The following is a 26,354-nucleotide window of genomic DNA, read 5'->3' on the forward strand; positions in this document are numbered from 1 at the left end:
AGAGATGGAGTAAAACATCTTGAGGGAGAGTTTTGTTAAGTGCTTAACAAATAGCAAAAGTCTCCAGAATTTGTTCCTAGGATGTTAGTTAGTGTAATAGGAATAAATCCTACTACTACAGGAATAAAGGATTTTACTCTCCGTTGCCTTCAGTCACTCCTTCCAACATTTGTGTTAGCTGGAAGTGCTCAGATTACTTGTTCCTTGCTTTACACTGAATCACTGCTCAGATCATGAAAGGCAATGTGGACTGCTGAGGAACTGGCAGTACACCAGAAGCCCCAGAGAGAACAGGATAAACCTTAAATATGCTCCCTTCTCCAGCATCACATGGTCAGAAAAGGCCTTACTTAGAGAAACGGGAAGAGGAGAATCTGGGAACAGCTCAAATGCCAGGTGGGCTTCATGAGCTGCCTTTTGGGAAGAGTTGCAGAAGCTCTGTTGCATTGGGCTTATCTTGACTTGAGGGCTCAGAGCAGCTGAAGAAGATAGAATGAACCTCACAAAGATGTTCACAGATGCTTAAAACATCTTGGGGTAGCTCCCATGCACTTCAGTTATCACCTGTAACTGACTTGACAGTGCTTTCATTGCTACATGCTCAGTGTGGAAGCAGATGTGTGTCACCTAGTTTTATGTGTTCATGGCTTTTGCTCACTTCCCTCTCCACCCCAAAAATAGTTATTTGTTTCTGACAGGTACACATTGAAAACTTGCATGCAGAGAATTTCCATGCAAGGAGGTGATGGTTTGTTATGTGCTTTTGAGCAATAATAAAGTGAAAAAGGAAAAGATAGGAATCACTTTTATTTTTATTTAATAATTTTACCTATATAGTAAGCCAGCAGTCAAATTAGAAATGTAAATGCCATCATGCTTTATTGGTGTAAGCACATTAAAACAGAATTTTATTTTTATTATTGTTTCCTAAAGCAGAATATAACACAGGAATATAATTCCTTCCTTATGAGAAGGAATTGCGTTTTTGTATTTATTTTATGTTTTTATTATCTGTTTACTTTTGAGATTATCAACTAATGAAAAATATATTTGCAGAAATTTGGTTTACTATGACCAAAACCTCTGTTCTCATAAAATTTTGAAATGCCATTTAGGGGTACATAAGCCAGAAAGCTATAGGTAAGAACAGTTCTTGGACTTTTTAAGATCTTTGGAATAAAAGTTTCTTGTAGGCAGACTGACACATTCCAGTTATAAATCATTAAAGCCAAAAGTTTTCAGGTAGTCCAATAGGGGAGACCTCTGCTGGAGAAAACTGGGAGGCCTGTTGTCTCTCTCTAAAATTAAGTATGTTTTTTGCTCTTGAAATCATTCTTTAAGGGTAATATTTTAGGAGACTTAAGAGAGGCTTGAATTCTACCCTCTTACATACAGGATGGACACAGACTTAGAGGGGAAGGAGAACAACTTCATTACCTAATTAGAATTTCTGTGGGCTTAACAAGTAATTATAACTTACATTTTTTGAAATTCTCATTATAATGAATGTGCTTTTTGCCTCAAGAACACCTTTTCTTCCCCCACCAATTTTAGCTTTTAGTTTTGATTGTAATATTATAAAAGAAACATTCTAATAAAATTCAAGAGTTGAAGAAACAGGTAACAGATGTCTGTTCTCATAAAGGAACAAACAACACTTGAATGATGGTTGCATTTATAAGCTAATTACTACTTCTCTGTTTACAAAACTATTTTAAGCACAAAAAAAACCCTGCAGACTTTCCCGTTATTTTAAAGTTAATGCTAAAAAGTATATATAAATAATTCTAGGAGGAAGATTATCATATCTTATATACGTACGCTATTAATACTCTACTTAGATTTGTCCTTTATTACTTTTTAAGTGCTTTCCTATGTTGGGTTGCTGAGTAATACACTGCCAGCTAACACAATAAACAGGAGGGAAAGGGATTTTATTCTTTTTAGAAGAGTCTTTGACAGTTTTTTAAATTAATTTCCAGAATTTCCATCATGAATGTTGTATCCTTCTGCTTTCACTAGCTGAATCTTTTTAGAATCTTGGAAGAGCACAACATCTTTAATTTTACCAATTAATGCCTTCTGAAAAAGCCCTGTAGTGACTATATTGACTTTCCTGCCAATTTCAAACCCACCAAAGTAACAAATGCCACCGTAGTTTAAAGCAGTGTATTTCCTTTGTGGGTCAATATCTTCAAAAAGGATTAGTTCCTCATCAAGATAAACCTTGACACAAGTTTGGTTTTGAACTACAGTAATGAAATGCCATCTTCCATCAGAACACGTGAAATATTTGCTATGCATTAGAGGAACAGAGATTCTTTCTCCAAGATTAATCACAACTTTCAAAGTTCCATTGGCAAGACCAATGGCAAGGAAGTCATTGTCTTCATCTTCACTTTTTCCCATCCATGCTATTAAGCCTTCAGTTTGATTGGTAGTAAAATTTAAAGAAAGGCGGCTGTACTGGAGGTCTCTTTTTCCATAAAAAGGATCTGTGTATTTAATGTAGGAGTTACCAACAAACTTTGCTATAAAAAACTCGATTTTTTTATCACAGTACTTACCTGTCCAGCCTAGTGCACATGCACAGGTATATGAAAGTGAAGAAGGTTGAGGGATACAGAGTGCGTGAGACCCACACATGTTTTGTGAACAGTGAATAGATTGTTCACACATGGTCCCTGTCCACTCTCTTGGGCAAGAACAAGAAAAGCCTGAGTTTTCAACTTGACATGTTCCATTATTTTTGCACACAGTGTAACCACAATCTGTTCCATCACAGTCACCAATGTTGGCTCCACCTTTGGAGTCAGTCACAGTAAGATTCAGTTCCCTGTTGTTTATAACAATTTCTCGAATGCAACCAGTGAAACCTGTGGGTTCATTTTCTATTGCCATTGGATTAACAATGTTTAAGGAGGATACCCCTCCAACAAAAAAATCTGTGTGTGCGTCTAGTGCATTCATTCCAGGACTAGCTTTTTGAGTAACATTGATACCATCTAGTTCCAGATAACCTTCATTGCCAACTCTTCCTGCCGTGAGTGAGTGCCACGTATTTCCATTTGCCTGCACTTTCTGAAGGGTCTGTAGGATGACTGTTCTGTCTCCCAGGTTGTAGCGTAACTGTGTAAATCCGTTTACTAATGATATACACAGAAAGTCACCTGTAAAAAAATGTAAAATAGTTTTAATTTTTAGAGGGTGTGCACTGAAGAACAACTTATTAATGATACTGATGCTTTCATGCCTGCATTTCCTTGTACCATCATTATATCTAAATCACACAGAGGGAAATGTTCCCTGACGAGCTAATCTTAGCCTTTTTTTTTTTTTTTTCATTATTGGAAACTGAGCTCATGTTTGCCTCAAAGTAAAAAGCCCAGCCTTCTGAAAAGCTCTGCTTTTGTGCAGAGACTAGATAACTGAGGTAGGAGGAAACAGGATCACCTTGGCATCCAGGACATGTGAATCAGTGTTCGCAAGGAAAACAATAAAGTTTTGGCCAAGTTACAAACGCAGAAATACTCTCAACTTCAGTATGTTGAATAAAGGCTTGATGGATTTGTCAGTTTAATGAACAGTTTTGTCTGTGCCAGACATACTCTGCTTTCCCTGAAGGCTTCTTTTCACAACAGGGATGTTTTGGGTTTAATAATCTGACAGCTGTAGGAACAGATATGCTTTTTGTTGAATTGTTCTTCTAGAGGCTTTCATGACAGGAGGTATTAGAAAGGAGATTTTTTTTTTCTACTATTAGTGTTTCTGGCCTTATGGGCAGTGTAAAAGGAGAGAGTACCACTTCAAAGTATACTTTCAAGCATGAAGAAGGAAAGCTGAAAGTTTAGGAGATGGGAGCTAGAGAAGTTTGTAAGAGCAGCAATAGAGCCTAATAGGGGAATGTGACAGAGAAGCAGGAGAGAACAGCAGAAAAGTGTGAAAATCAAAGTTATGTTCTCAATTTTTTGAGGTTTGCCCCTGTGCAGTTCAACTTTTATATCTTACTTTTGGAAATAATAGGTATCAGGTTGTTATAAATTAAACTGGCGAATATGTTTATTAAATTCAAATGCAAGCTTTCATAAGTGTTACAAGTCAAGTTTCCTTAAAGATTAAACATTCCTAAGAATGGACCTATCAGTGGAATGATGAAGTTTGCTTTCATATGTGTTTAATTTTTTGAGTATTTCTAATCCTTGAATTACATTGTTTGTAGTGAAATTGAATGACTTAATTTACTGGAAGCTTGTGAAATTTGCTAAAATTTTACCTTCCTATTCAAGAGATGTTCAGATTGCCATTTAGGCAGGATGGAGATGTTTCAGTTGTATTAGGGGCCGTAGAGCACATACTTCATGCCTCACCTTCCTTGCTCCAGATACCCCATGGAAAGAAGAAAAAAGCTCCTCCTTTTTTCAAATCTGGTGATGGCAGAGAACTTCCTTTTGGCTTGCTAGTTCCAGTTGTGTTGATCTAGTTTACTTTGCTGTATTTAGTGTTTTTTTCAAGGACCTTGCTTGTTTTTTGATTTTTTGATTGTGTTTTTTTCCCCCAGAAAATAAGTATCATTTCCTTCACTTGTGATTTCTCCTGCTTAGTGATGTGGCTTTGAGTGTGCTCGATTTTTCAGTGTATTGTTTGAACGCACTCATCTTGCATTGTTTCAGCAATGTACATAACCTGCTTGTCTATGTCTTTTATCCGGCCCCCAATCCTAGGGTAAGAAAGGAGCATGAGGAAAAGTTTCTGAACTAGCTGTTGGGCAGCCTTCGATCCCCTCTCCTGTTGCATTTGGGTAAAACCTTACAAAAGAAAGGCCTTGTAAATCGTGGTTCAGGCCTTGCTGCTTTGGCTGGGTACAGCTAACAAGCCTAATAAGTTCCGCGGAGAAAGTAATTCGTAACAGGGAGAATCAGCCTGCATATCAATCTATTCCTGTGGGAATCAGTTTGCACCTGTGAGGAAAAAAAAGATTCTACCCATGTGAATCTTATTCCCAAGAGACAAGAATGTAACATCTCTAGAGAGGAAAGTTTTTGTCAGACACGTACATTAGCAAATAATAACCAATGAATTGAATTGCCATAAGTTACTAACCAACTACAATTAAACACGATGCTCTTGAAAACCATATAAATATGAGCTGTAAAGACTAAACATTTGGCTGCTGTGGATGAAGAAACTTGTGTCTTGTCCATCTCTACAGCAACACTCTCCTACCTGGACATGCAGACTTGCATAAGGACGTAAGTACTCATATTTTGCTCTCTAGGAAGGAGGAAAACATCTGACCAAGGTTACTGTTGCATCAGACCTGTAATCAAGACCTGGAGAAACTGACAGTTCTCCAAGACTTCCTGGCCTGCAGGGGAGGATTTTGGTGGCTTTGCGCATTTGGCAATGATCTGTTTTGGAATCATATTTAGTCTTATCGCAAGAACAAATCTGTGTTACTGAATCTGCTGTCTACAGTGTAAAGAGGTTATTGCTGAGTACTCTGTTCTGGCACAAATTTGAAGCTTCACTTCAAATTGGAGTAACTTAGTCTGCTAGTTTTAAACAAAAAAATTATGCTTCCAATTTCACCTCTCTGAGGCTCTCGTGGTATACTTTCTTCTTCCTTGGTTAGACCCTCTCTTTTCACAGATGACTTCCATTTTAGTTGTTGGCAAGAACAACAGAGTGTTGAGATAAATTTTGGGATCTGAAAGTTGATCCTAGGGTGCAGTCAGTATTTCTCCATTAAGTTTATCATATCACAAGTAGTACTAGGGATAACTGTCTGAAAACACCTTAGGACTGTCATGTAAAGTCCTATGTGTTCACCATTCAAGAAACTTCCTCTTAAAGTGAAGGCAAATTATGGGCTTGTCTTTGATGCTTTTCAATTTATAACCAGTAATATTTTCAACAAGATCTCAATCTACCCTGTCTCTGAGGGCCAGATTGCACAGCTGGAGCCTGTGCAGGCCAATGTCATCATAGGAGTGATGGCAGTTTAAACTAATGGCATTCTTGCCACTGATTTTCTCTTCTCAGCAGTCTCTGTATAGGAGACCATGAAGCAGGGTGGTTTTTCACTATTTCAGTTTGATCGTTGCTCAGACCTGTCTTAGTTAACCTGTAGCCAGAGACCCTTCTGAGGAAGTTTACTTTTGTTAAGCATGGAGGAGATGGCATGCTTCGTTTTTCCAGCACTAGACTGTATAGCTGGTCCCTACTTTCTTGAAAATATGATTGGCACACAGGACATAGAACTTTGCTTCTGGCTTTTTAGATTAGCAACTCATCTACTATGGGCTATTCATCTCCATCAGTGGTGTCACAAAAAAAGCAGAGACTCCTGAGACAGACACTCACAGTTATTCTTTTGTTGTGCATGCAAGTATTTTCCCAGTCTCCTGTGTGCAAGGAACTGTAAGGCAATCTATGTCAGTAAGGTTGAATCTTCTTTAGAAGTAGGCTGTTGCAGCTTAGCTGGGCCTTGAAACTGCAACATATCAAGACCCTGGGCATTGAACAAAATTATTAAGAGCATTCAGTTCCAACTGCTGCTTTGAGATCTGGATTATCTGTAATAGTATTTTATATGACCTTATGATAAATTCTGAGTGCTTCACAAAATTTTTTCAGCTTGCTAGTACTATGAATATGTAAATCTCCAACAAATTCGTAACAGTTTCACAGTTAAACTTTAAATTCTTCCAAATGGTGACAATGCCCTTTCATGTTCAGTCTTTATCTGGACATGCAGATGTGTCTGTATACCCCAATTCTAAGCGGGGATTATGCTCAAGCAGTATCAACTCTCCATGTTTTTATGTTACCATAGGAAATTCATGTACATCATAATTTGTGAAAACTTGTTACAGTTGGAAATGCATTTTAGGAAAATGACACTCTCTTCGGAGATGTCCTATTCAGGTCAGAAGCATCACTAGAGTAAAAAATGTGATAATATTCAATTTACACATCAGTGTTGGGCAGAGAACTCTGCATTTACTACCTGCACTACCAAATATGCCCAGTACTGATTGGAGGGCTGAACACAGTGTCAGAGTGTCTCAGGCTGACACACTATGAGCTGGGACAGCATCCTGGATGGTTTTTTTAACATTTCTTCCCCACAGTGACTTAAGTCTACCTTTGTGCTGTGGTATGTGTGCGTAAGGCAAGGCCTTTCTTGCCTGTTAAAGAGTACCTGGGGGTTTTCCTACACTCCACTGTAAATAAAGAAGGATTTCTCACTAGTTTGCATGGGCAAAGGACCTTCTAGAACATAGTTTCAAGTGACTTTTGTAGTAGTGGATGCAACCTTACAGTCAGTGGTCACTTTTGTGCTGCTATTAACATTGTTCCAGTGATACAGAGATGCAGGTGTCTGAAGGCTCCCTGTATGCTCAAAACTCACTGACTAGTTCCTGGAACCACTGAAGATCTAGGTTCCTTTAAGCCATGTGTTGCTTGCCTTTTGTCTCATCCTGTGTTACTGAGCAGAAGCCTCTATGCTAAGCTGAGGACAGAAGCTTTGATGAGATCAGTACTTCAGCAGCTTCCTGCAGCTTAAGAATCCCAGTTGCCCTACGCTGTGCTTTCCTGGTTACTAAACATCTACATTCTTGGTTCCTTTAGTTCTTTCAGAGGCCTGAGACAGCACCTCTGGATCTATATTTGCAGTCTGTGCCTTCTGTTGGTTTTACCTCACCCTTCTGTCCCCTAGCTCAAACCCAGAGTGCCAGTTTCTATTGCTGTGGTATTGAATAGCATTTCTTCCACTCTCCTTCCACCATTTTTTTCAGAAGTTGTTACTGATCATTGGCACCATCTTAGTGGCAGAGCAAACATTTGAGCCTTTTATCCTCATAAGCAGTAACATTAATGGGAATCATTCCCAGTTAATGAAACCTCTTACTCTAGGTTCTGTTGTGTGCTCATCTGTACTCCAAACTGACCTTGTTAAGCCACCATAATGAAGTGCCTGTGTCTTGAGCAGTATTAGTGCCTCTTATTGGCATGATGCATCCTGTAACCATCACAGCTCCAAGAGGTATCTGCTCACTTCCTGCCTAGCTGAGCCGAGTTCAAAGCATTGCTTTCATTCTTTCCATCCTGTTTTTCACAGTTTTCCTCTTATGCTGCTCTCCTGTATGATTTTCCATGGACCTGAACTATATCCTCTTACACTGTCACCCCTTACATATTCTTCCAGGAGCAGAACTTTTCTTGTCTAGAAAGGGTTGAAATATCCCTGTCAGCATCCAGCTGAATGGCTGCAGTCTGTGGCCAATGTGAACCAAGGAAGGTGATGCACTGTAGTGTCCCCCTGAGAGGAAGCCTAACTGACCAGCAGTTGTCCTTCACATGCCTCCTGAGCATTTCCAGTAGCCAAAATAAAGCCCAAAGTCAAGGAGAAAAAACGGAAGAAAAGGAAGGTCTATAAAGGGTAAAACGAGGGAATGAAGAACAGCGAAGAGATGAGCCTTATTCCCAGCCTCTGCTGTCAATTGCTAGCTGGTAATTTGTCAGCATGGTTGAAACTGCTTTCCTTTAAGTTTGTTAACCTTGTCTTTGCTCTTGTCTGAGTGTGTGCATGCAGTTAGGTACCAGCTGGCTGACAAGGTAAAGGAGCTTGTTGTGGTTGTTGTAACTTGATCTTTTACCTAGGGGTAACCATAGCCAGTGCCTCTAATGCACACTTAAAGGAGCTACCCATGGATGTGCTTCCATGGATTATTATGATTTATTCTGCTCTATGTGTGGAGTTCCATATCACATCTTATGGAAGACTGAAAACTGGTGTCAAGTCATGCCTGTATATTTCTCAAACCCTGTAAAAAAATCAGTGTCAATAGGTAGAGTCCAGCTTCAGTTTGGAGCACCATCCCATAGCAGGAAGGGCATAGCTGGGATCCAGAGCAACCTTGCCCACGCATCTACAAGGGGTGGGCACTTATCTATTTGCAGATTAGAGTATTCAGCCTCACCTTTCCAAAATGCCTTTCTTCTTCGTGAAGGAACTTACTGTGCTTCCTTTAGTCTGCACTGTCACCCTGGCACATTTTGGCAGCTGGAAGAAGCCATCTCTCAATTTCCCAAAGTTTTTTGGTTTGCTTGCCAGTATCAAATGGGTAACAGTAACACTTCATATGCAACAGATTTCAAGACAGTGGAGATGTCTGTTCTGTCACACAGCTGGCTGGCAGTTCTGCTTCCTACATTGCTTATTTAGTCCATATAAATTATTCCAAAACTAGTGACAAAGCAGAAATTATGTCCCCGTCAACTAAGAAAATATGGCTGCAAAGAGAAAAGACTTGTCCACTCAAGTTTTTGTTTTAAAAGTGAGTGGATGATCAGTTTCTCTCTGATTAGAAATATAATACCCCTGCCTTTTAGTTCTTTAGAAGTTCTGAATACTTCCAAAATATTTTAGTCCAGTTCCATTATCCTGTAATGTTTTAGAAAATCATGCAGACGTTATGCACTTTTACTGGCATTCTCTTATTTTCACGTTATGGATTTATAAACTGAAATGCCTTAAATGTCAGCAGTTAAAGTTTTTAGGTTTTTCAGACCAGGTAGTATAATAATATGGCTAAAGAGAGACGGAGAACTGCTGTTGCAAATGTTGAGTGTTAAATTTAGCATGAGTCATCCCATTCTGTTTATTGACCTGACTTCATTCTTAGTCACCTAGCATGACTGTTCTTTCTCATCTCTTTGGGGAGCAAACCTTTCCATCACCCTGGCCTGAACTCTGGAATAATCCAGGAAGTCTATGGCATATTCCCCTTTTGCTAACGAATGTAAAGCTTCAGTAGTGCTATGACTCAACAAAAAAGCAAGGCTCCTTTTTAGCTGCCTGTTACCCAGGGTGCCAAGGCCTCCAAGTATACAGAGTGGTTGCTGTGTAAATGGACTGAATTATATACCTTGTTCAAGCACTTGGTGGCCATCCAGCAAGCCCTGTCTGAATGAAAGGCTGTTTAATCATTAGGAGTCTCACGCTTTCATTGGTAAAAGCAGGATACACTGCCCTTGAGAAAATGTGAAGTGAGCTGGCCTTCTACAAACAGCGTGCTGGAATCCACGTGATTTCCATAGTGCTTGCAGAGACCTTGCCCAGTAGTGAGACATACAGCAAGTAGTCACGGGTGGGGGAGAAAGTCCCTTTGTCATTCCATCTTCAAGTTTCTCAAGTCAACTCACTTGTTGGGTTGGGTTTTATCCCAAACTTATTATTAATGTTGCTAGCGACATAAATTTTGTCAGACCTTGGAAATTATTTTCTTAGGGCCTGCAGAAATCAGTAGTACTATACTTAAAGTCATGATACACATTCAGAAGTAGTTAACAAAGCAACAAAATGGATGGCTGGCAATTACAGGAAATTAGGCTAACAGATTCACAGGATGTTTTTCATTTTATGCCAGTTTGTGAGGTATTTAAATGTACTGGAGTAGTGATATTTTTAGAGGAACAGAAGCTGGAACCAGCAGATAAACTTCAAAGTAAGGAGAATTCCCCTTTCTAGAAAGTTCTGTCATGTTCTTTGGAAAGAACAAAGCTGGAAGAAAATGCTTCAACAGAAGTCTCATGTTTTTTTCTTCACTTACTCAAGATGTGATTTTGTTTTTAATGATGGGGGGATTATTAGGTGGGATACCTCCTGGAAGGTGAAGTCCCAGTGTAGTGTTTATTTGGGTGACAAACCAAGCTGATACATAACTGTGCTACTCAGTATCATTGCAAAATTATCTGCATAATCAGCTCATATCTTTTGTAAAAACAGCATTGCCTAGTAAGGAAAAAATTTCTAGTTTTTTCCTATTAAAAAGGAATTTTATAAACAAAATCCTGTGATTTCAGCAATTAATTTATTAAATCTTACATAACTGTCTAGAAGAAGCAGCTTTATTTGAAGTTCTTTCTAAACTAATCCTACACAGAAAGCTCTATCTAATCTGATGGCTGCTAAGAATATGCCTAAATTTTTCATCAATCTAATTTGGCCTGGATTTGACAGGATTATATGAAGGCAAAAATAAAAAGCCAGGCAATTAGCTTTTCCTGAATCTTTCAAAACTTGAGGAGAGGGAAAGTGGAAATAAGAAATTTGTAAGTAAATCCCTCTGTATAAGAAGAATTTTATTTTGAAATGGAAATGCTATGATTCTAGAAAGTGATTGAAAGAAAATATTCTTTCCTGTACAAACTAAACACTCAGGAATGACAAGAGAATGAAGGCATGCTCAGATTACACCACTCCTGGCCCAAGTTAAACATACTTAGCACTCTCTTTGATGCTTCCAAAGAAGTATTTAATTTAATTATATGCTACCTGCTTCCATGACCTCTTACTATTCTTTTTGAGAGAAATCCTTTTTTTTTTTCCTCCTATTTTTCATGGCCCATGTAATGCTTTAGTTTATGCAGGAGAGAACAACTCACCAAGAATGTCAGATTTGGCCTGTAAGTGTTAGAACTATAAAAGATTCATTGTAGAAGACAGAGCTCTTTACTAATACTTGTATTTTTATTACAGATGCTCCATATATTTTTCTTTAAAGCTTCTTCTTGGTATGTGGTTGCAATTAGAATAAGGCAAACAGGAGGTGTCAGCAGTATATGTTGCAATATCAACCTGTTGAAATATCTGTCTACACAACAAGGTGCTGGTACACTGGGCATATTTGTGTTTATATGAATTTTTGGCTAAGTATGTTTATTGAAATATCTTAGAGCTTTAGACTTTGAACAAAGGAATGTAAAAACACATTATCAATAATTTTTTTGTCATATAAAGAATAATTTTTGCATAACCTACTGCTCAATACAAGTGAAAAATTTGCTCTAAGATGATGGTATGGATGACACATAATGCTTCTGTTTAAAAATCTGCATTCACCATTTAAATGCAATTGAGAATGTTAATAAAATAATTACAAAAAAATGTACACCTTAAAGACTAAATTTTAGAATGCATTTATACTGTCAAAGTATGTCTTCTTGACATGAAATTTTAGGAATGGTAACTTAATAAATTTTAAAATATTTCTATAAATATTTTATTTAGATTTATCTGTCACTGCATATGCAGAAAATGCAGAAATTGCATGTTTTACATGCTGCACTAGCACACTTTTCAACATAATATAATAAAAAGCTACACTTCTAAGAAGCCTCATTCACTCTGTTCACTTTCACTTGTTTGATCAGTTTTTATATTGCTTTGTTTTTTGTAAATTAAAACACTGGGCCAGCTCCCCAGATTGAGAATCTTAGTGTAGCTTCTAAAAAGCTGGCTGTGGTCACTTTCAGGGGGAAGTGCTTTGCTGAACCATTAAATAAGTTCATTTAGTACTTGCAGGATTTGGACTGTCTAAAACTTTGTTTTTGCATGTTTTTTTCTTATGAACTTGATTATTCACAGTTCAAATCAACTGTACAATACAGTTCTGGTGTCCCCAGTGAAAGAAGGACATAGAATTATTTGAGCTAGTCCAGAGGAAGGCCATAATGTTGGTAAGAGGACTGGAGAACCTCCCCTACGAGGACAGGCTGAGAAAGTTGGGGCTGTTCAGCCTGGAGAAGACAAGGCTGTGTGGGGACCTTACAGCAAACTTCCAGTATCTGGAGGGAACTACAAAGAAGCCAGAGAGGGACTTGGTCAGGAGCTACAGCACAATGAGTGATGGGTACAAATTGGAAGAGAGGAAATTTAGATTAGATATTAGGAAGGCATATTTACTGTGTTGGTGGTTAGACACTGGAACAGGTGTCCCAGGGTGGCCGTGAATACCTCATCCCTGGCAGTGTTCGAGGTCAGGTTGATAAGGCCTTGAGCAACCTGGTCTAGTGTAAAGTGTCCCTGCTCATGGCAGAGGGGGTTGGGACTAGACGATGTTTAAGGTCCCTTCCAATCCCCTAGCATTCCATGATTCCATGATAAAACCCAGCCACCATGGGTAATGAGTTACAGAGACTGAATGCCCGAATCACCCCAATGTACTCCGTTTGTTTTTCACCAAAGTACCTGGCTGTATCGTAGCAGGAAGCTGGAATCCCCTTACCTGACTGAGCACCCAAATGCTGTGCAGTGTAGAACAGGATACCGTCTGCAGAGAGAGGCTGGAACTGCAGTTTAATATGGGTCTTATGCCGGATATAAAAGGGTGCAAATGACATCCATGATGATTCATTATTTCTGAAGGATGCATCACTAATGGAAATATCTGAAAAATACAAAAGGAAATGTCTTCTGAAAGATATTTTGAGAGGACTGCATTATTATGGAACCAGTTATTTTGTATAGTACTTAAATGCTGTACATATTTCCAATTCTTCACTTTTCACAGAAAAAAAATAACCTAGGAACAAAATAAAACTTAGATAATAGCTGATCAATGCCATTGTCTTCTGTACAAAATTAATGAGATCTTGTTAGCATTCATTTTCAAATAAATATCAGTGTAAATTTCACATTGTTTAAAAATTCAAATGTGAAATACTGTTGCAGGAGTCAAAAATAAACATTTGTTTTCTCACCATACAGATGAAAATCCTAGTGGAGGATTTATAATGAGCTGCTTTTTGTGTCATAAGAATGCTCAATTAAGTGTTCATCAATTGTTGCTGAACTTTGTTTTTAGGAAAATCACACTGTGATGTTTGATAATTCACTATCTTATAGTGAAAGAGAACACACAGTTACAGTTAGGATACAATGTATACTTTTGAGCTATACACAAGCAATCATTCTGTCTTAACCTCTTCTCTCAGTGCTGATTGTTCATATACCACTACAAAATCAGGCTGGTTCCACTTCCTTCAGACAACTGAAAAATTATTATACTTTTCTATAATATTTCTGTGTCTTGAAACTATTTCCAGTTTTTTTTTTTTCCCACAGTAAAAACATTGCATATTTGAGATACAATTATCATAGAATCAAAGAATCACAGAATGGGTTAGCTTGGAAGGGATCTTAAGGATCATCTAGGTCCAACCCCCCTGCTATGGCCAAGGACACCTTCCACTAGATCAGCTTGCTCAGGGCTCCATCCAGCCTGGTCTTGGGCACTTTCAGGGATGGGGCATCTACAACTTCTCTCTGCAATCTGTTCCACTGCCTCACCAGTTTCAAAGATTTTTTTCCTAATATCTAATCTGTCAGCTTGAAGCCATTGCCCCTTGTCTTTAACTACGTAAATAATCTCTAATCATTCTAGTTATTAGCTACTTCATGATAATGTAGTTGCTAGTTTACTGTATTTGTGGGTTCATTGGAATAAATCAAGCTACTTAGATGTGGAGGGTGTATTTAGACCTGTGTGTGACGAACAGTTTTTACTATTTAGTTAAACAGCAGTATTAAATGCCTGAATTGTAAGTGTTCCCTTTTCACTTCTGTGTTTCCCAGCTGAAGCTGTGCCGTTCCCTTCTAAGAGACCAACATCTTTCCTCATTTTGGTGCTCCAAATGGTATTGTTTTATAGTAACTTGCTCTCAGTCAAGTATACCTTCAGGATGTCCTTGAAGTGCATTCTGAGATACCTTTTTCTATCTCTCCACACTCAAGTTTTCTGCACAGCATCTGTTGGTGAACCCCACTCACCACCCAGCTGCACCTTGTGCTGCCTATCACAGATGGGCCTCAATTATTAGGCTGGAATACAGCCAGCATGCTGCAAGCTCCTGTGACTTGTCTATTTGTCACACCACTTCCCTCAGAATAGAGTTCAAGGTGTCCCTGGGGGACAGTGTCCAGGAGGCAGATGCATCACTGCAGAGGATCCAGACCTCTCACCTGTTATTAGCATAACCTGACCTGAGGGTACCTCTTGAATGGGCAGTAACTGCACAGCTGACCTTTTCATTAATTCCCCCGGTAGATTACAGATAATATTTCTGAGGAAGGGACATGGATTTGGTAGAACAAAATCTCAGTAAGTCTAAAGGTATGTTTTAGTCACTGGAACATCAGTTGTAATGGATTTATTAAATGCTTGAATGGTGAGAATCAGGCTTTTGATGAGCTCTTATTCAATCTATGTATATATTCTCAAGTCACTCCCATCCTAAGTATCATAACAGCTGTTATGCATCCTACCAAGGCTAGGCAGTATCTATAGTAATATATTACACAATGTCAAAAGTATGAAGTTCCTGGCATCTATACTTAAAAGTTCACAGAAATAAAAGTGTGTAGAATAGCAATTACCCTGGATGATAAATAGTAATAAAACTTGCTAAACAGATTTGGTGCTGTACTTTACATCGCTAAAACTTATAAACACTATCAGGTACAAAAGACAGAGTAATACTTATTATTCCATATAGATTTTTTTTTGTTAGGTATGACAAGGATCTCCATTAGTAGTTAAAGTCCCTATACTGATGTCTTCATATATAAAAAAAAATCAGTAGTAATAATTCATTTTGTGCATAGACATTTTTTCTTCATGATCATTTGGTAGTCAGTCTCCTCTTAGCAGATTTTTGCACAGTGAGACATGTGGAGGAACTATGCCACAGTGGTCAATCTTACATGAAAATATGCTGCTGCTTAAAAGGTCACCTTAGGCAAAATGTATAATGAGGTATCTGAAAGTCTCTGTGCCAGATTCAGTTTCACTTTTTCCATGTAGTGAATTCTTTGTTGCTTATGGAGGAAGCCTGGACAATGACTAGTGTGAGAGTAAAAGGAGCAGGATTGAAATGCTACATTGCTTGTCATTGGGAGAGATAGGAGAGAGATTTCTATGATAAAAAGCCTTAAAGCAGAGAAAGAGAACAAGGATAAAAGGTGATTTTATAGTATCACTCAGAGAAAGAATTAAGCCCATGGTTTCAAATTACAGATAAGAGTGTTAAAAAACAAAACCCACAGCTTCAGCAACAGATGTCAGAATTCTTCAGTAAGGAGGTATTATTCTGATTTATAGATATCAAATGCAATACTCTATTTAATATACCTCATTCTGGAACTTCTAAGATGCAAATATTTTATTTTCATTATCTTTAAAATGTAGGCTAATTCCCAATAAATGTATGTTACAAGTGTCAGAAAGTAACATATTTTGCCAGAATGCAGCAGGAGTAACTATTGGAAGTACTGGAATGACATATAATTTTCTTGTAAATGGCCTGAAGATCCTGCAAGTACTGGTAATATGCATGGAAAAAATCAGACTTGACAGGAGCATGGAACCCATATGTGCACCCATATCCCAAAACAGAATGTATTCTCTCTACCACAGTGCACAGGGGTGAGCCATATGAAATTTCATTTTTGCAAAATTGCTTCTACAGACAGACAAACTTTTAAGGTGAAGAATATGACACTTAAAGCTTTTCAATTTTCTTTTATGGCAGGCATATACAAAACTAACACATCAGAGGCTGAGGTACTCTAATTCTGTTTTCTTGGCAGGAGACTTTATTTTTCACCTAAGATAATAAAATAAGAAGTTCAGCTAAACTTGCACAAGACCTGTGTTACATATGTTTACTCCTGAGAAACTTATTGCTAAAACAAGTGAGGTAAATGTTTGCCTTTGCTGATCCTATAAACTAAATTGGTAGGATTTTTCTGTGTAACTACTGCATTACTCTCTAGAACACTTAGGGATCCAACTGTGGGATGCATTGTAACTACAACAGACATTTAAAGAAATACTTCTGTATGTGATTAATGGCTCCATTTTCTAAGCTGAATACTAGTATCTGATGATGCTACCCAGAATCACAGCATGGTTGGAAGGGACCACAGTGGATCCCCTGGTCCAACGTCCCTGATCAAGCAGGGTCATCCCAGAGCCCATTGCACAGGATTGTGTCAAGACTGTTCTAGAACAGCTCCTGTGACGGAGACTCTGCAGCCTCTCTGGGCAATGTGTTCCAGCTTCCAACAAGAGGGGCAAAGGAAATGTGAGTCACTGCTCAAAGGAGTGGGGACCTAATAAAAGAAGACATAGAAAAAAACATGTCTAGCACATTTTTTCACTTGGTAAAGCCTGATCAAGCCTCCCCATGCCTGACAGCTGAGCTAGGGCAAGTGAAACATCAGTTCCAGAGTGATGAGGCAGGTGTTAAAGTCCAGCTTGCAAATCCGTCAGTGAGTCAGGGTCCAGATGAAGTGGATCCTGATGCTGCTACAATGTAGTTCAGCACAAGCTCATGGGGTATCTAAAGCTGCTCCTGAAGCAATGCAGGAGGCAACTCCTGCTTGGGTTTCTCAGCAAAGACATCTTTGAGACCACCAGCCCCATGACTATGGGCTGAGAAATGCTCTCAAAGCTTTAGACTCATAACAGGAACTTATATATTGAACTCACATTTAGGCACTTAAATCTAGGTGCTTTGCCTTTAAAACCAGTTCCCACCATTAACTAACTAACTATCTCTGAACAGATTCACAAAGTAAGGTGGCAAACACATTTCCAGCATATCATTCATGCTCATAGAGGACATCTAAGTAATTTCAGAGTTGTCCTGGTAAGTGCTAGTTAGCTGGCTGGATCTTGTTCTTACTCAATTGGGTGACTGGAGGGAATGGTAAGTAGATGATTGAATTTTTATTGGGGCATCACATCCCATGATGACATGGCTGACTTGGTGTGGAGGGTATTACCATCTCCTTCATTTTATCAGACATGACTTCCACTTGGGTTTATATATGATGTATTTGAGTAGGTAACTCATTTTATTCTACTTGGCATTTAAAATTATACAGATAAATATTACAAATGCATGTTCCCTTGTGCCTGACATGCATATTAAGTTTACTGGACTGTTAATGATAAACCTGAAAACTTAGATTGCTTTTCATGTAGAATTTAGACAACACATTTTCTCCTTATGCAACATGAATGCTGAGGCTACTATTTAAAAATTTTCTCATGTTGCCACAAGTTTTCAAAAAATGTCACTGGAAACAAAGCTTGATGGGGTTGGCATTGCTTAAATGACTAAAAGACAATAGTGACAATAGTGACAATAGTCACTGTGACACACTAACAAATTGTCCTTGTGGTTAAACATAGAAACAAAAGTTTCCAAATGATAACTATGAAATAGACTGTGCAGGTCTAACTGCATTGGCAGGTAAGCCCAACATATGTGTACATGTATGTGTGCTTGATTGTGTATATAAGATGTCCTGTTATGTAGAGGTTGGACTAAATCATACTGTGAATTAATTTATCTTACAACAGTAGTCAAAATATGTCAAATATCATTCTATACTATGCAGAAAGTAAAAAAATGTGGTAAAAATTATTTCAGAAGTCGGGGGGGGGTTTTGTCAGTTTATCAAGTATTTTCAAAAATTTGCTGTACTTTCATATCAGAATGATGGAATTTGGCATCAAAATAATATCTAGGAAATTGGCTTGAGCTGAATAAACATGGCCCCAGGAAGTTGCTCAGCCTTTGTTCATCAAGGAAATGGCTTTATTGCTTGACAAGTATCTCATTAAACCAAGGACAGAACAATGAAAACTCTTTACATTTTCTTTAAGTTCTTCAAGAGTTGTACATTGACAGGCAGTATTTGTCGCTATGGAATTCAGAGACTAATATAAAGCTGAAGAAATCTATTTATTAACTCATTTCTTTGTGAAAAAGGCAGTAGCATTCTGTTATCATGCCTTGAAGTCAAGAAAAATTATCATAATAGATGTTATGAATGTATGTGGCACAAACTATTCCCGCTAAAGAAAACTGCTGAATAATTTAAAATTCATAGAAATACTGTGATGAAAACACCATTTATTTTCACCACTGGCAAGTGTTCTCCAATAGTGCCATCTATAGAATCTTTCAAATATTACATTGCTGTCCCCTTAAGTAAGAACATTATAAGTCTCTGTTATCTCACAACTAACTAATCTGAAACTGTAGGTCTTCTTCACTCCTCTACAAAATCATCTGGGAAATAAATATGCTCAGTACCTATAGAAACTCGATCTAATGTGTAAATATATCTCAATGTATAATGGAATGCCAGAGGAACTTTATTGACAAAAAAATTATTTTTGTTCAAGTTATTCATAGCCTTTGGTGATACTGTTTATGACAAGATTAGAGACTTGATTTAACCCATTAAGATAAATGGCAAGAAAAAAAAAAAAAGAAAGGTAAGCCATAAATGTTTAGCTGCTAAAAGAGTGCTTAAGAGAGATGCTGTATATAGTTTCTGTGTTAATTTTTTCTCTAAACCTCCACTGTTGCCCACTGCTGGAGACAGGATTACTGGTCTCACGCAGGCACACAGCTCTTATGAGAACAATAAGGTGCTAAAATAGAATTTTCAGTATAGATTAGAATATAACTGCAGACTGTAATTATGGATGTCTCTAATTTTAATGTTCACATCTTAATAATTACTATTTAGGAAAACAGATATTGTGTTCACATATGTAACAATGTTCTGTATAATCAAACTACCTGCTGCAAAAGGGTTTTTACATTGTTCCTACTCAGGAAGAATCATCCTTGACATTCGATCTTGGCCACTGTTTTTCACAGTAATAATCACAGTGAAGCCAACAGGTCTACTATATACTTGTAGGGGAACTGAAAAAAAACCCAGGTCCTTAGAGACTTCTCCCTCTTCAGAAATCATTTGAGGCATCTAATTACAAAGGTACTCTTTGGCACAAATGGAATAAGCTGGAATTTGGCATGCAAAGCTGTGCAGCACACTCCCCAGACAAATTACTGGAAACTCTTGTTGGTTTTGAATATTGTGTGTTATTGAAATAGCTATATCATTATGCTGCTGCAGGCTGAAGCTTCGCTTCTTAATCAGAAGAAAAGTTAGAATTTTTTGGTGCTTCACTTGCAAACTTTAAGCCAAATGACCAACAGGTTTTATTAACATCATGTTTTGGTGTCATGGAAAACATAACTACTTTAAAAAAACCCTAGATAAACTACTTCTCCATATATATGCCTATTCCTGGTGGCTATGGGAATGATAACTAAGAATTAATGCTGGGCCAGATCATGGCAATATTTGGTTGCCATTTATGCACCTCAGGAGCTGGGCTGGCTTTGCGTTGTTACTGTCACAGCTGTGACCTTTTCAAACCACTGGAACAACATGATTTGCTGCTTCATGTGTCACAAACAGTTTTGGAAGTGGTTTGAGTCCAAATGGCAATTGTCAAAACCAAGTTAAAAAGATTCCTCCATAAATCTTCCATTTCCTTCCCATTTCATTACAAAAACTTTTGTTTCTGGAAGTATAAATCAATAATATTTTTATTTGTTTACACGAGTGTTACATTTCGAAACCTAACACTCTTGTGTTTTGGACAACACAGTGCACCCAAGAAGCAGAGTTTTAAGTTCTTAAACAAATTAATTACTCTGCCTTGCATCACAAGGCTTTATTTCTTGGGCTCATTCTCATATAATTTACAACGCTGCCCTTCTTTTCTAGTGCTCATTGTGGATGCTTGCCTTCCAAAAACTAGTCTTAAATTTCATAGGCATCTTCCTATTTGTCAGTCACCAGGGTGCTGTCTACCTGCTGAACTTCTTGATCTTTCTCTGAGAAAAGCAAGTCTTGGTGCTTGCTTTGTCAGGTTGAAACATACAATGAAATATTTTCTCTCAGCATTTCAGACTACAAAATATCACTGTGCTACTTCCTGAATATGATTTGGTTGTGCACAGCCTATAGGAAATGCAGAGTAGCTGAAACTGCTACCCTCTCTTGGTCAAGTGGGTTGATCTCTTCTATTTCTTCTAAAACACATGAAATAACACACATCTTTGTGCAACCTCCAGAGAATATTGCTCAATTTACATATTGACAATGGTCACTGTGAGATAATCGAGTAATGTGAATCTCAGGCCATAAGTGATATGAAAACTGTGTTCTTTAACTGGTCTTTCTCTCCCTTGTGTTTAGTCTTGTTCTAACTCAGTTTTCCAACCACTGCACTTCTTGGTGGAGCTCTGACATCTAAAGCTTAACCATAATGTACCCTATCTCTGTGCTGACAGTCACTGGTGGCTTGAGTTGGTGCTCTAAGCAGAACCATCACAGTAAAGAACAGCATCATCACCATCTGCTCATATGCTTTCACCTCTCATCTCTCACATACGTAGTTAATAAAGAACCTCAAACATTTTTAGTGTTTGCTAAACAATTTAGTGCTTATTTACTAACAATTTATGCCTGAGTACCTTTAATAACTGTGTTCACAGTACTCTTGTTTATTATTGTGGTTCTACCCCTATTGCCCCATTTGTTTACTTCACCTGACCTGTTTCTGTGCAAGCCATAGTGTTGCACTGTCTTTACCAGTTACTATTGCCTGGTAAACCCCTGTTTGTTCTTACCCTTTGTTATTCTACTCTGCACTTTTTTTGCCTCATAAATCTCTTCTGTCTTCTTCTCACACTTTTTTCCTTCTTTCTGGTACATTCATTACTCTTCATCCTTTAATTGCCCTTTGTTTTCTCCCAGTCCTTTGGGCTGTTCATTGCTCTCTGTCTCTTTTTCTTTTGGCTCCAATAACCACCATTAATCCAGAGATGAGATATTCCATCTTGATAAGCAGCTGTTTTTTAGCAATTTGCCATGCACTAAAAGTGCAAACCGCTCTTTGAAAAATCTCATGATAATTCATTATTCTGCCACAGAGTAAGGTGAAATACAGGGCACAGAAGTTGGTCAGGATCCATAGTACCTATTCATAAAAGGAAAGCTTTTAAATAAATCAGAGAGGAACCCTCTAATGTGTTTACCAGGTGAAGAATTACTACAAGAAAGACAATCTGTAAGAAATACATTTTTCTCTTGCTCTGGTATAAGTTTTGTACTGATAATGTGGTCATCATAAGAAGAACCAAATGTATTCTGGAACCAGAACACAGGAGTGTTTACCTGATTAATTACCTGCTTTGTGTATAGCACATGTCCTGATGATCAGTATCCTGAATCCAGATGGCATTACTTTTGAAAACCTCACTTGAAATGAGAATTCGAAATTGAAAAGTTCATATAAAGAGCCTTGAACAGCTGTCACAGCAGAGAAAATAAAGCAAGCACATTCTTACATGGAATAAGGAATTAAACACTAACTTTCCAGAAGCTATATTCTTTTTTATTTGAGCCTACCAATTCCACGTGTAATGGCATTTAAAAACTATCCATCCATAGGGTGAGGACTACAAATCAGGTCAAATGTAGTTCAGCTTGTCAGTTTTGTGCTTCAAACTCACACAACAAGAGAGGCTGGACCTTGACAGGCTGTTTGGAAAGGCAGCTATTTAACAGTAACTGGAGTTCTCCAAAAATTTTACAGAAATCTTCTCTACAGGAAAACAAGCTTTTACAAAATTAACATGAATCCAAGACCTGTGGAATAGAGGGTGTGGACTCTATGACACCTCCTTACACACAGAGGCACTTTGGGCACTTGCAGGAAAAGTCCCTGAGCTTGTAGCACCTGTGTATCCACATTATAGAATATTCATTTGCACAATCTCTCAAGAGAAGAAGACAGATAAAGGATTCCTTTACATAAGGGTAAGAAATGCAAAACCTGCAAACTGAGTGCATATTTTGAAGGTGACATGTTGAAAAAAAGCCAGGGAGAGTAATAATTTGTGGATTTTTACAGTGATGTTTGCATATTTTGTCATAGTTATCAGTGCATCCCTACCCAATAGACTATGAAGTTAACAGGAAGCTCTTCATTAGCATCAGTAGAAATTGGAAGGTCCCAGATGCTTCCCTCTTCTGTACCACTGCTGTCATCTCAAGTGCATTTCCCATCATACTTCATTATGGTGATATTGGGAATTTAACTAAGCACTATAACATTGCTCTGTAATGCTTCCCCTCCCCTTGGTGTCTGACAAATCATGCTTGTGAATTTGGTTGAATGATTTGAAAAAATGGAAGGAAAAAAATGGCATTAAAATAAGCAGAGTAAGGAAACAATATCTAACAATTCATTGCTTTAAATTACTTTTTCCCACAGAAAGGAGCAACACTTTCTTAAATCTAATTTGTACTTCATGTCTCTATGTCACATTTAGTTGATATATTGCAAAATGCTGTGGTTTTACATCATATAACTGAGTGTACAATGTACTGTGCATTTAACATACCTTGTTCACAGTAGGTTCCAGTTGTTCCAAGAGGACAGTGACATGTGTAGCCATTAGGCAGTGGCACACAGGTACTGCCTTGCTGACACAGATGTGGAGGATCATGCTCAGGTTCACACACTGACACAGTTTCCGTGCAAAATGCACCTTTCCATCCAGTGAGGCAGTCACAGCTACAGAGGGTGAGTGAAAGGAAATAATGCAACAGTATTATCAAAAGAGATCAACATCTCAGTAGCAATCTAATCAAGATTTTTTTTTTGATACTTGTATTTAATAACCTGATCCAAAATGGTTAACAGAAAAGGGTAGTAACCAATTTCCTCATTTAACTTTTTGGTATGTTCATTTTATTATAAAAGAAAAATGTACATAATAGGAAATATTTCATTTTGAATATTAACATTACAATATTAGCATTTGTTTTTTTAAAAAAATGAAGAGGCTTGTAGCTTTTGTATATTTGTTTTGCTCTACAAATAACTCCAAAAGGCCCTGAGTTCATAAACTAGGAGGAGTTAAAGTGGGCACTAAAAGGGAAAGGTAAGGAGCATAAAACAGTCATAAAAGGAAAACCAGCATAAGGGAGTTGCTAAGAGTTACAAATTTTAGCTACTAACAGGAGTCTGTTAGCAACTGCCTTGCACTTAGTCATTGTTAATTTTCTAAATTCTTATAACTGGCATATCAGATGTAAGTTTGTTGAAGCACTTGACAGAAAAGAGGATAGTGGATATGCCATGAAAGAGGTGGAAATATGGGCTTCATATATCTATGACTGTAAATCTGTACCAAAGGTTTCTAAAGATTTCTAAAGATTTCTACAGATTTCTAAACCAACTGAATCATTCAACTTGTTATTGTCTGCTATACTTTATGCCTTTATTTCACCAGGCTGGGGAACAAATCTAAAAACATCACAATAACCTGTACATTTAAAATTAGTATGGATTCTATAGAAATTGTTAAATACAGAATACACTTGGCATTGGTGTTTAAAATGCCCTCCTTACTAAAGAGTTAAAATTAAACATATTAGACGTATTTGTATTCCAGCATTTTGTATCACTTTATGATTAAAAAATTATTCCCCTGAATAAAACCACAGATTTTTCCCTGGAAGCTTTCTCTCTCGAGGCTAAGAATGAAAACTCATATCTTTTGATTGGGTTTTGACTGGTCCACGTTTGTTTGGTTTTTTTTGTTTTGTGCAAACTCTTAAATTTTTCTTTGCACTAACTGAGCTGCATATCCTCCATTAATCAGACCACTGTTTCTGTGTAAAATATAATGAAGAGCCTGTGAAACTCTTGTTTCACCAAACCTTCAGATCAGACAACATGTAAACAAAACAGACAACAAACTCTTCAGAGTGATTAAACAGCCATTTGGAATGAAGTGGAAAAGAGGACAGGACTTTGCAAAAGCAAAAGCACCTCAATTCATCAATGTCACCATCAGAATGGTTTCTGTCTCAGCTATAAATGTTAGGCTTTGATGCATGAAAGCTACTGAGAAGGGGAAGTATTTAACTTCCCTTTAAATTTAACTGATTTAACTCCCTGAGTGCAAACAGCAGTGCCCCTTGCTTGTGCCATGAGGGAGGTTGCTGGAGCTGATGCTGCTCCTCTTGGGCAGCATACATGAGGGTTCTTCCCCTTTCCCTTGCCTTGTGTCAGCATGTCTCTTTAAACTTCTTTTAATTCTTTTCTTTTATGACCTAATAGAAGTCAGGTTTTTAAATTAATTGTATATTATTTGCACAGAGCTGAACATGTTTGCTGGCCTACAGTGGCAATGGTCTATCAACAACTGAAGCCTATTTAACATGCCTAAGTAAGTTGGGCTGGTATTGAGAGAAGTTAGATCCAAAATTTCCCAATCTTTACAGAGTTGATGGAAGAAGCAGTGTTTCAAATATTTTCCATCATGCAGCCTACCATACTGGTCTAGTTTTCTCTATGTCTTCCTGATTTTGGTTGTATGTTTTTCCAGACAAGGAGAGCTCAGTAGCTTGCACTAGTGACTTGACTCTCAGGGATTTGAAGACCCATTTAGAATCACAAAATACCTCAAGTTGGAAGGGACTCACAGGGATCTTTGAGTTCAACTCTCTCCTCCTTGCAGAACTACCTAAAAGTAAATTGTATGACTAAGACCATCATCCAGGTGCTTCTTGTATTTCTTTAGGTATAAGAGGTGAGATTCATTCTGAGATCAAGACAGTTAATTTTATGTTCCATCAGGTGCCCAGTTGATTCCGGTTGCCCAGAGGTCTATGAGGGAGGCAGCTGTTGGCCAGGGAGACAAGTTTCTGACAGAGACCTGACAGAATGCTTGAGCTTAGGTGATGGGATCCTCAAGTAACTGCCTGAGTTCATCTACTAGTCCACCAGTGATGATCCAGTGGAAATGGCCACAGGAACTGGAGCACTATCCATCCCACAAACTGGCACATGCATGACCCTAATGAGAAAGTCCCACATTCAGTTGCCTCAACACGGACTAATGATATTTGCCTTCTGATCCATGGTGTGTCTGAGAGATGTGTGAGGCTGCAGATAAGACAGAAGAGCTGCAGACTTTGCTCCTCTGGAGTTCACCTTTTCTCTGCTCCTATGAAGACCAGAAAAGTATCCCAGGACCTGTGCCATTAAAATGTCAGTGTTTAGACAACTGGAAAGGCCTGGATCTCCATTGCCTCTAACAGGATCCTACACAGTTAGCTCACCTGGAGACATGTTAAGTTTATGAGTCCTAGGAGACAATGTCACTGCAAGATGACATTTCCTATTTTCAGGCTTTTTGAGGAACATGGATTAAATTAATTTTTCTGTACTTGAGATACCAGTATCACAAGAGCAACTGACAAAATGTCTTTTTCTTTTCTTTTTCCTTTCCTTTCCTTTCCTTTCCTTTCCTTTCCTTTCCTTTCCTTTCCTTTCCTTTCCTTTCCTTTCCTTTCCTTTCCTTTCCTTTCCTTTCCTTTCCTTTCCTTTCCTTTCCTTTCCTTTCCTTTCCTTTCCTTTCCTTTCCTTTCCTTTCCTTTCCTTTCCTTTCCTTTCCTTTCCTTTCCTTTCCTTTCCTTTCCTTTCCTTTTCCTTTCCTTTTCCTTTCCTTTTCCTTTCCTTTTCCTTTCCTTTTCCTTTTCTTTTCCTTTTTCTTTTCCTTTTTCTTTTCCTTTTCTTTAGCATATTTTTAGGTGGGAAAGG

General features: G+C 38.0%; 1 protein-coding gene across 1 annotated transcript in view; it reads right to left on the minus strand.

The window, feature by feature from the left end:
• Positions 1–1,971: 1,971 nt before the first annotated feature.
• The window catches only part of EYS (eyes shut homolog), a 706,383-nt gene continuing 682,000 nt past the window's right edge, over positions 1,972–26,354 (minus strand). Inside the window, exons 46-48 of the mRNA XM_062489770.1 lie at positions 23,143–23,315; positions 13,077–13,238; positions 1,972–3,170 (exon numbers count right to left, since the gene is read on the minus strand). Of these exons, the coding sequence (XP_062345754.1) occupies positions 1,972–3,170; positions 13,077–13,238; positions 23,143–23,315 (1,534 nt within the window). The remainder of the gene's footprint in view (positions 3,171–13,076; positions 13,239–23,142; positions 23,316–26,354) is intronic.

This window comes from Cinclus cinclus, chromosome 3 (genome assembly GCF_963662255.1).
Source record: "Cinclus cinclus chromosome 3, bCinCin1.1, whole genome shotgun sequence".
Taxonomy (NCBI): domain Eukaryota; kingdom Metazoa; phylum Chordata; class Aves; order Passeriformes; family Cinclidae; genus Cinclus; species Cinclus cinclus.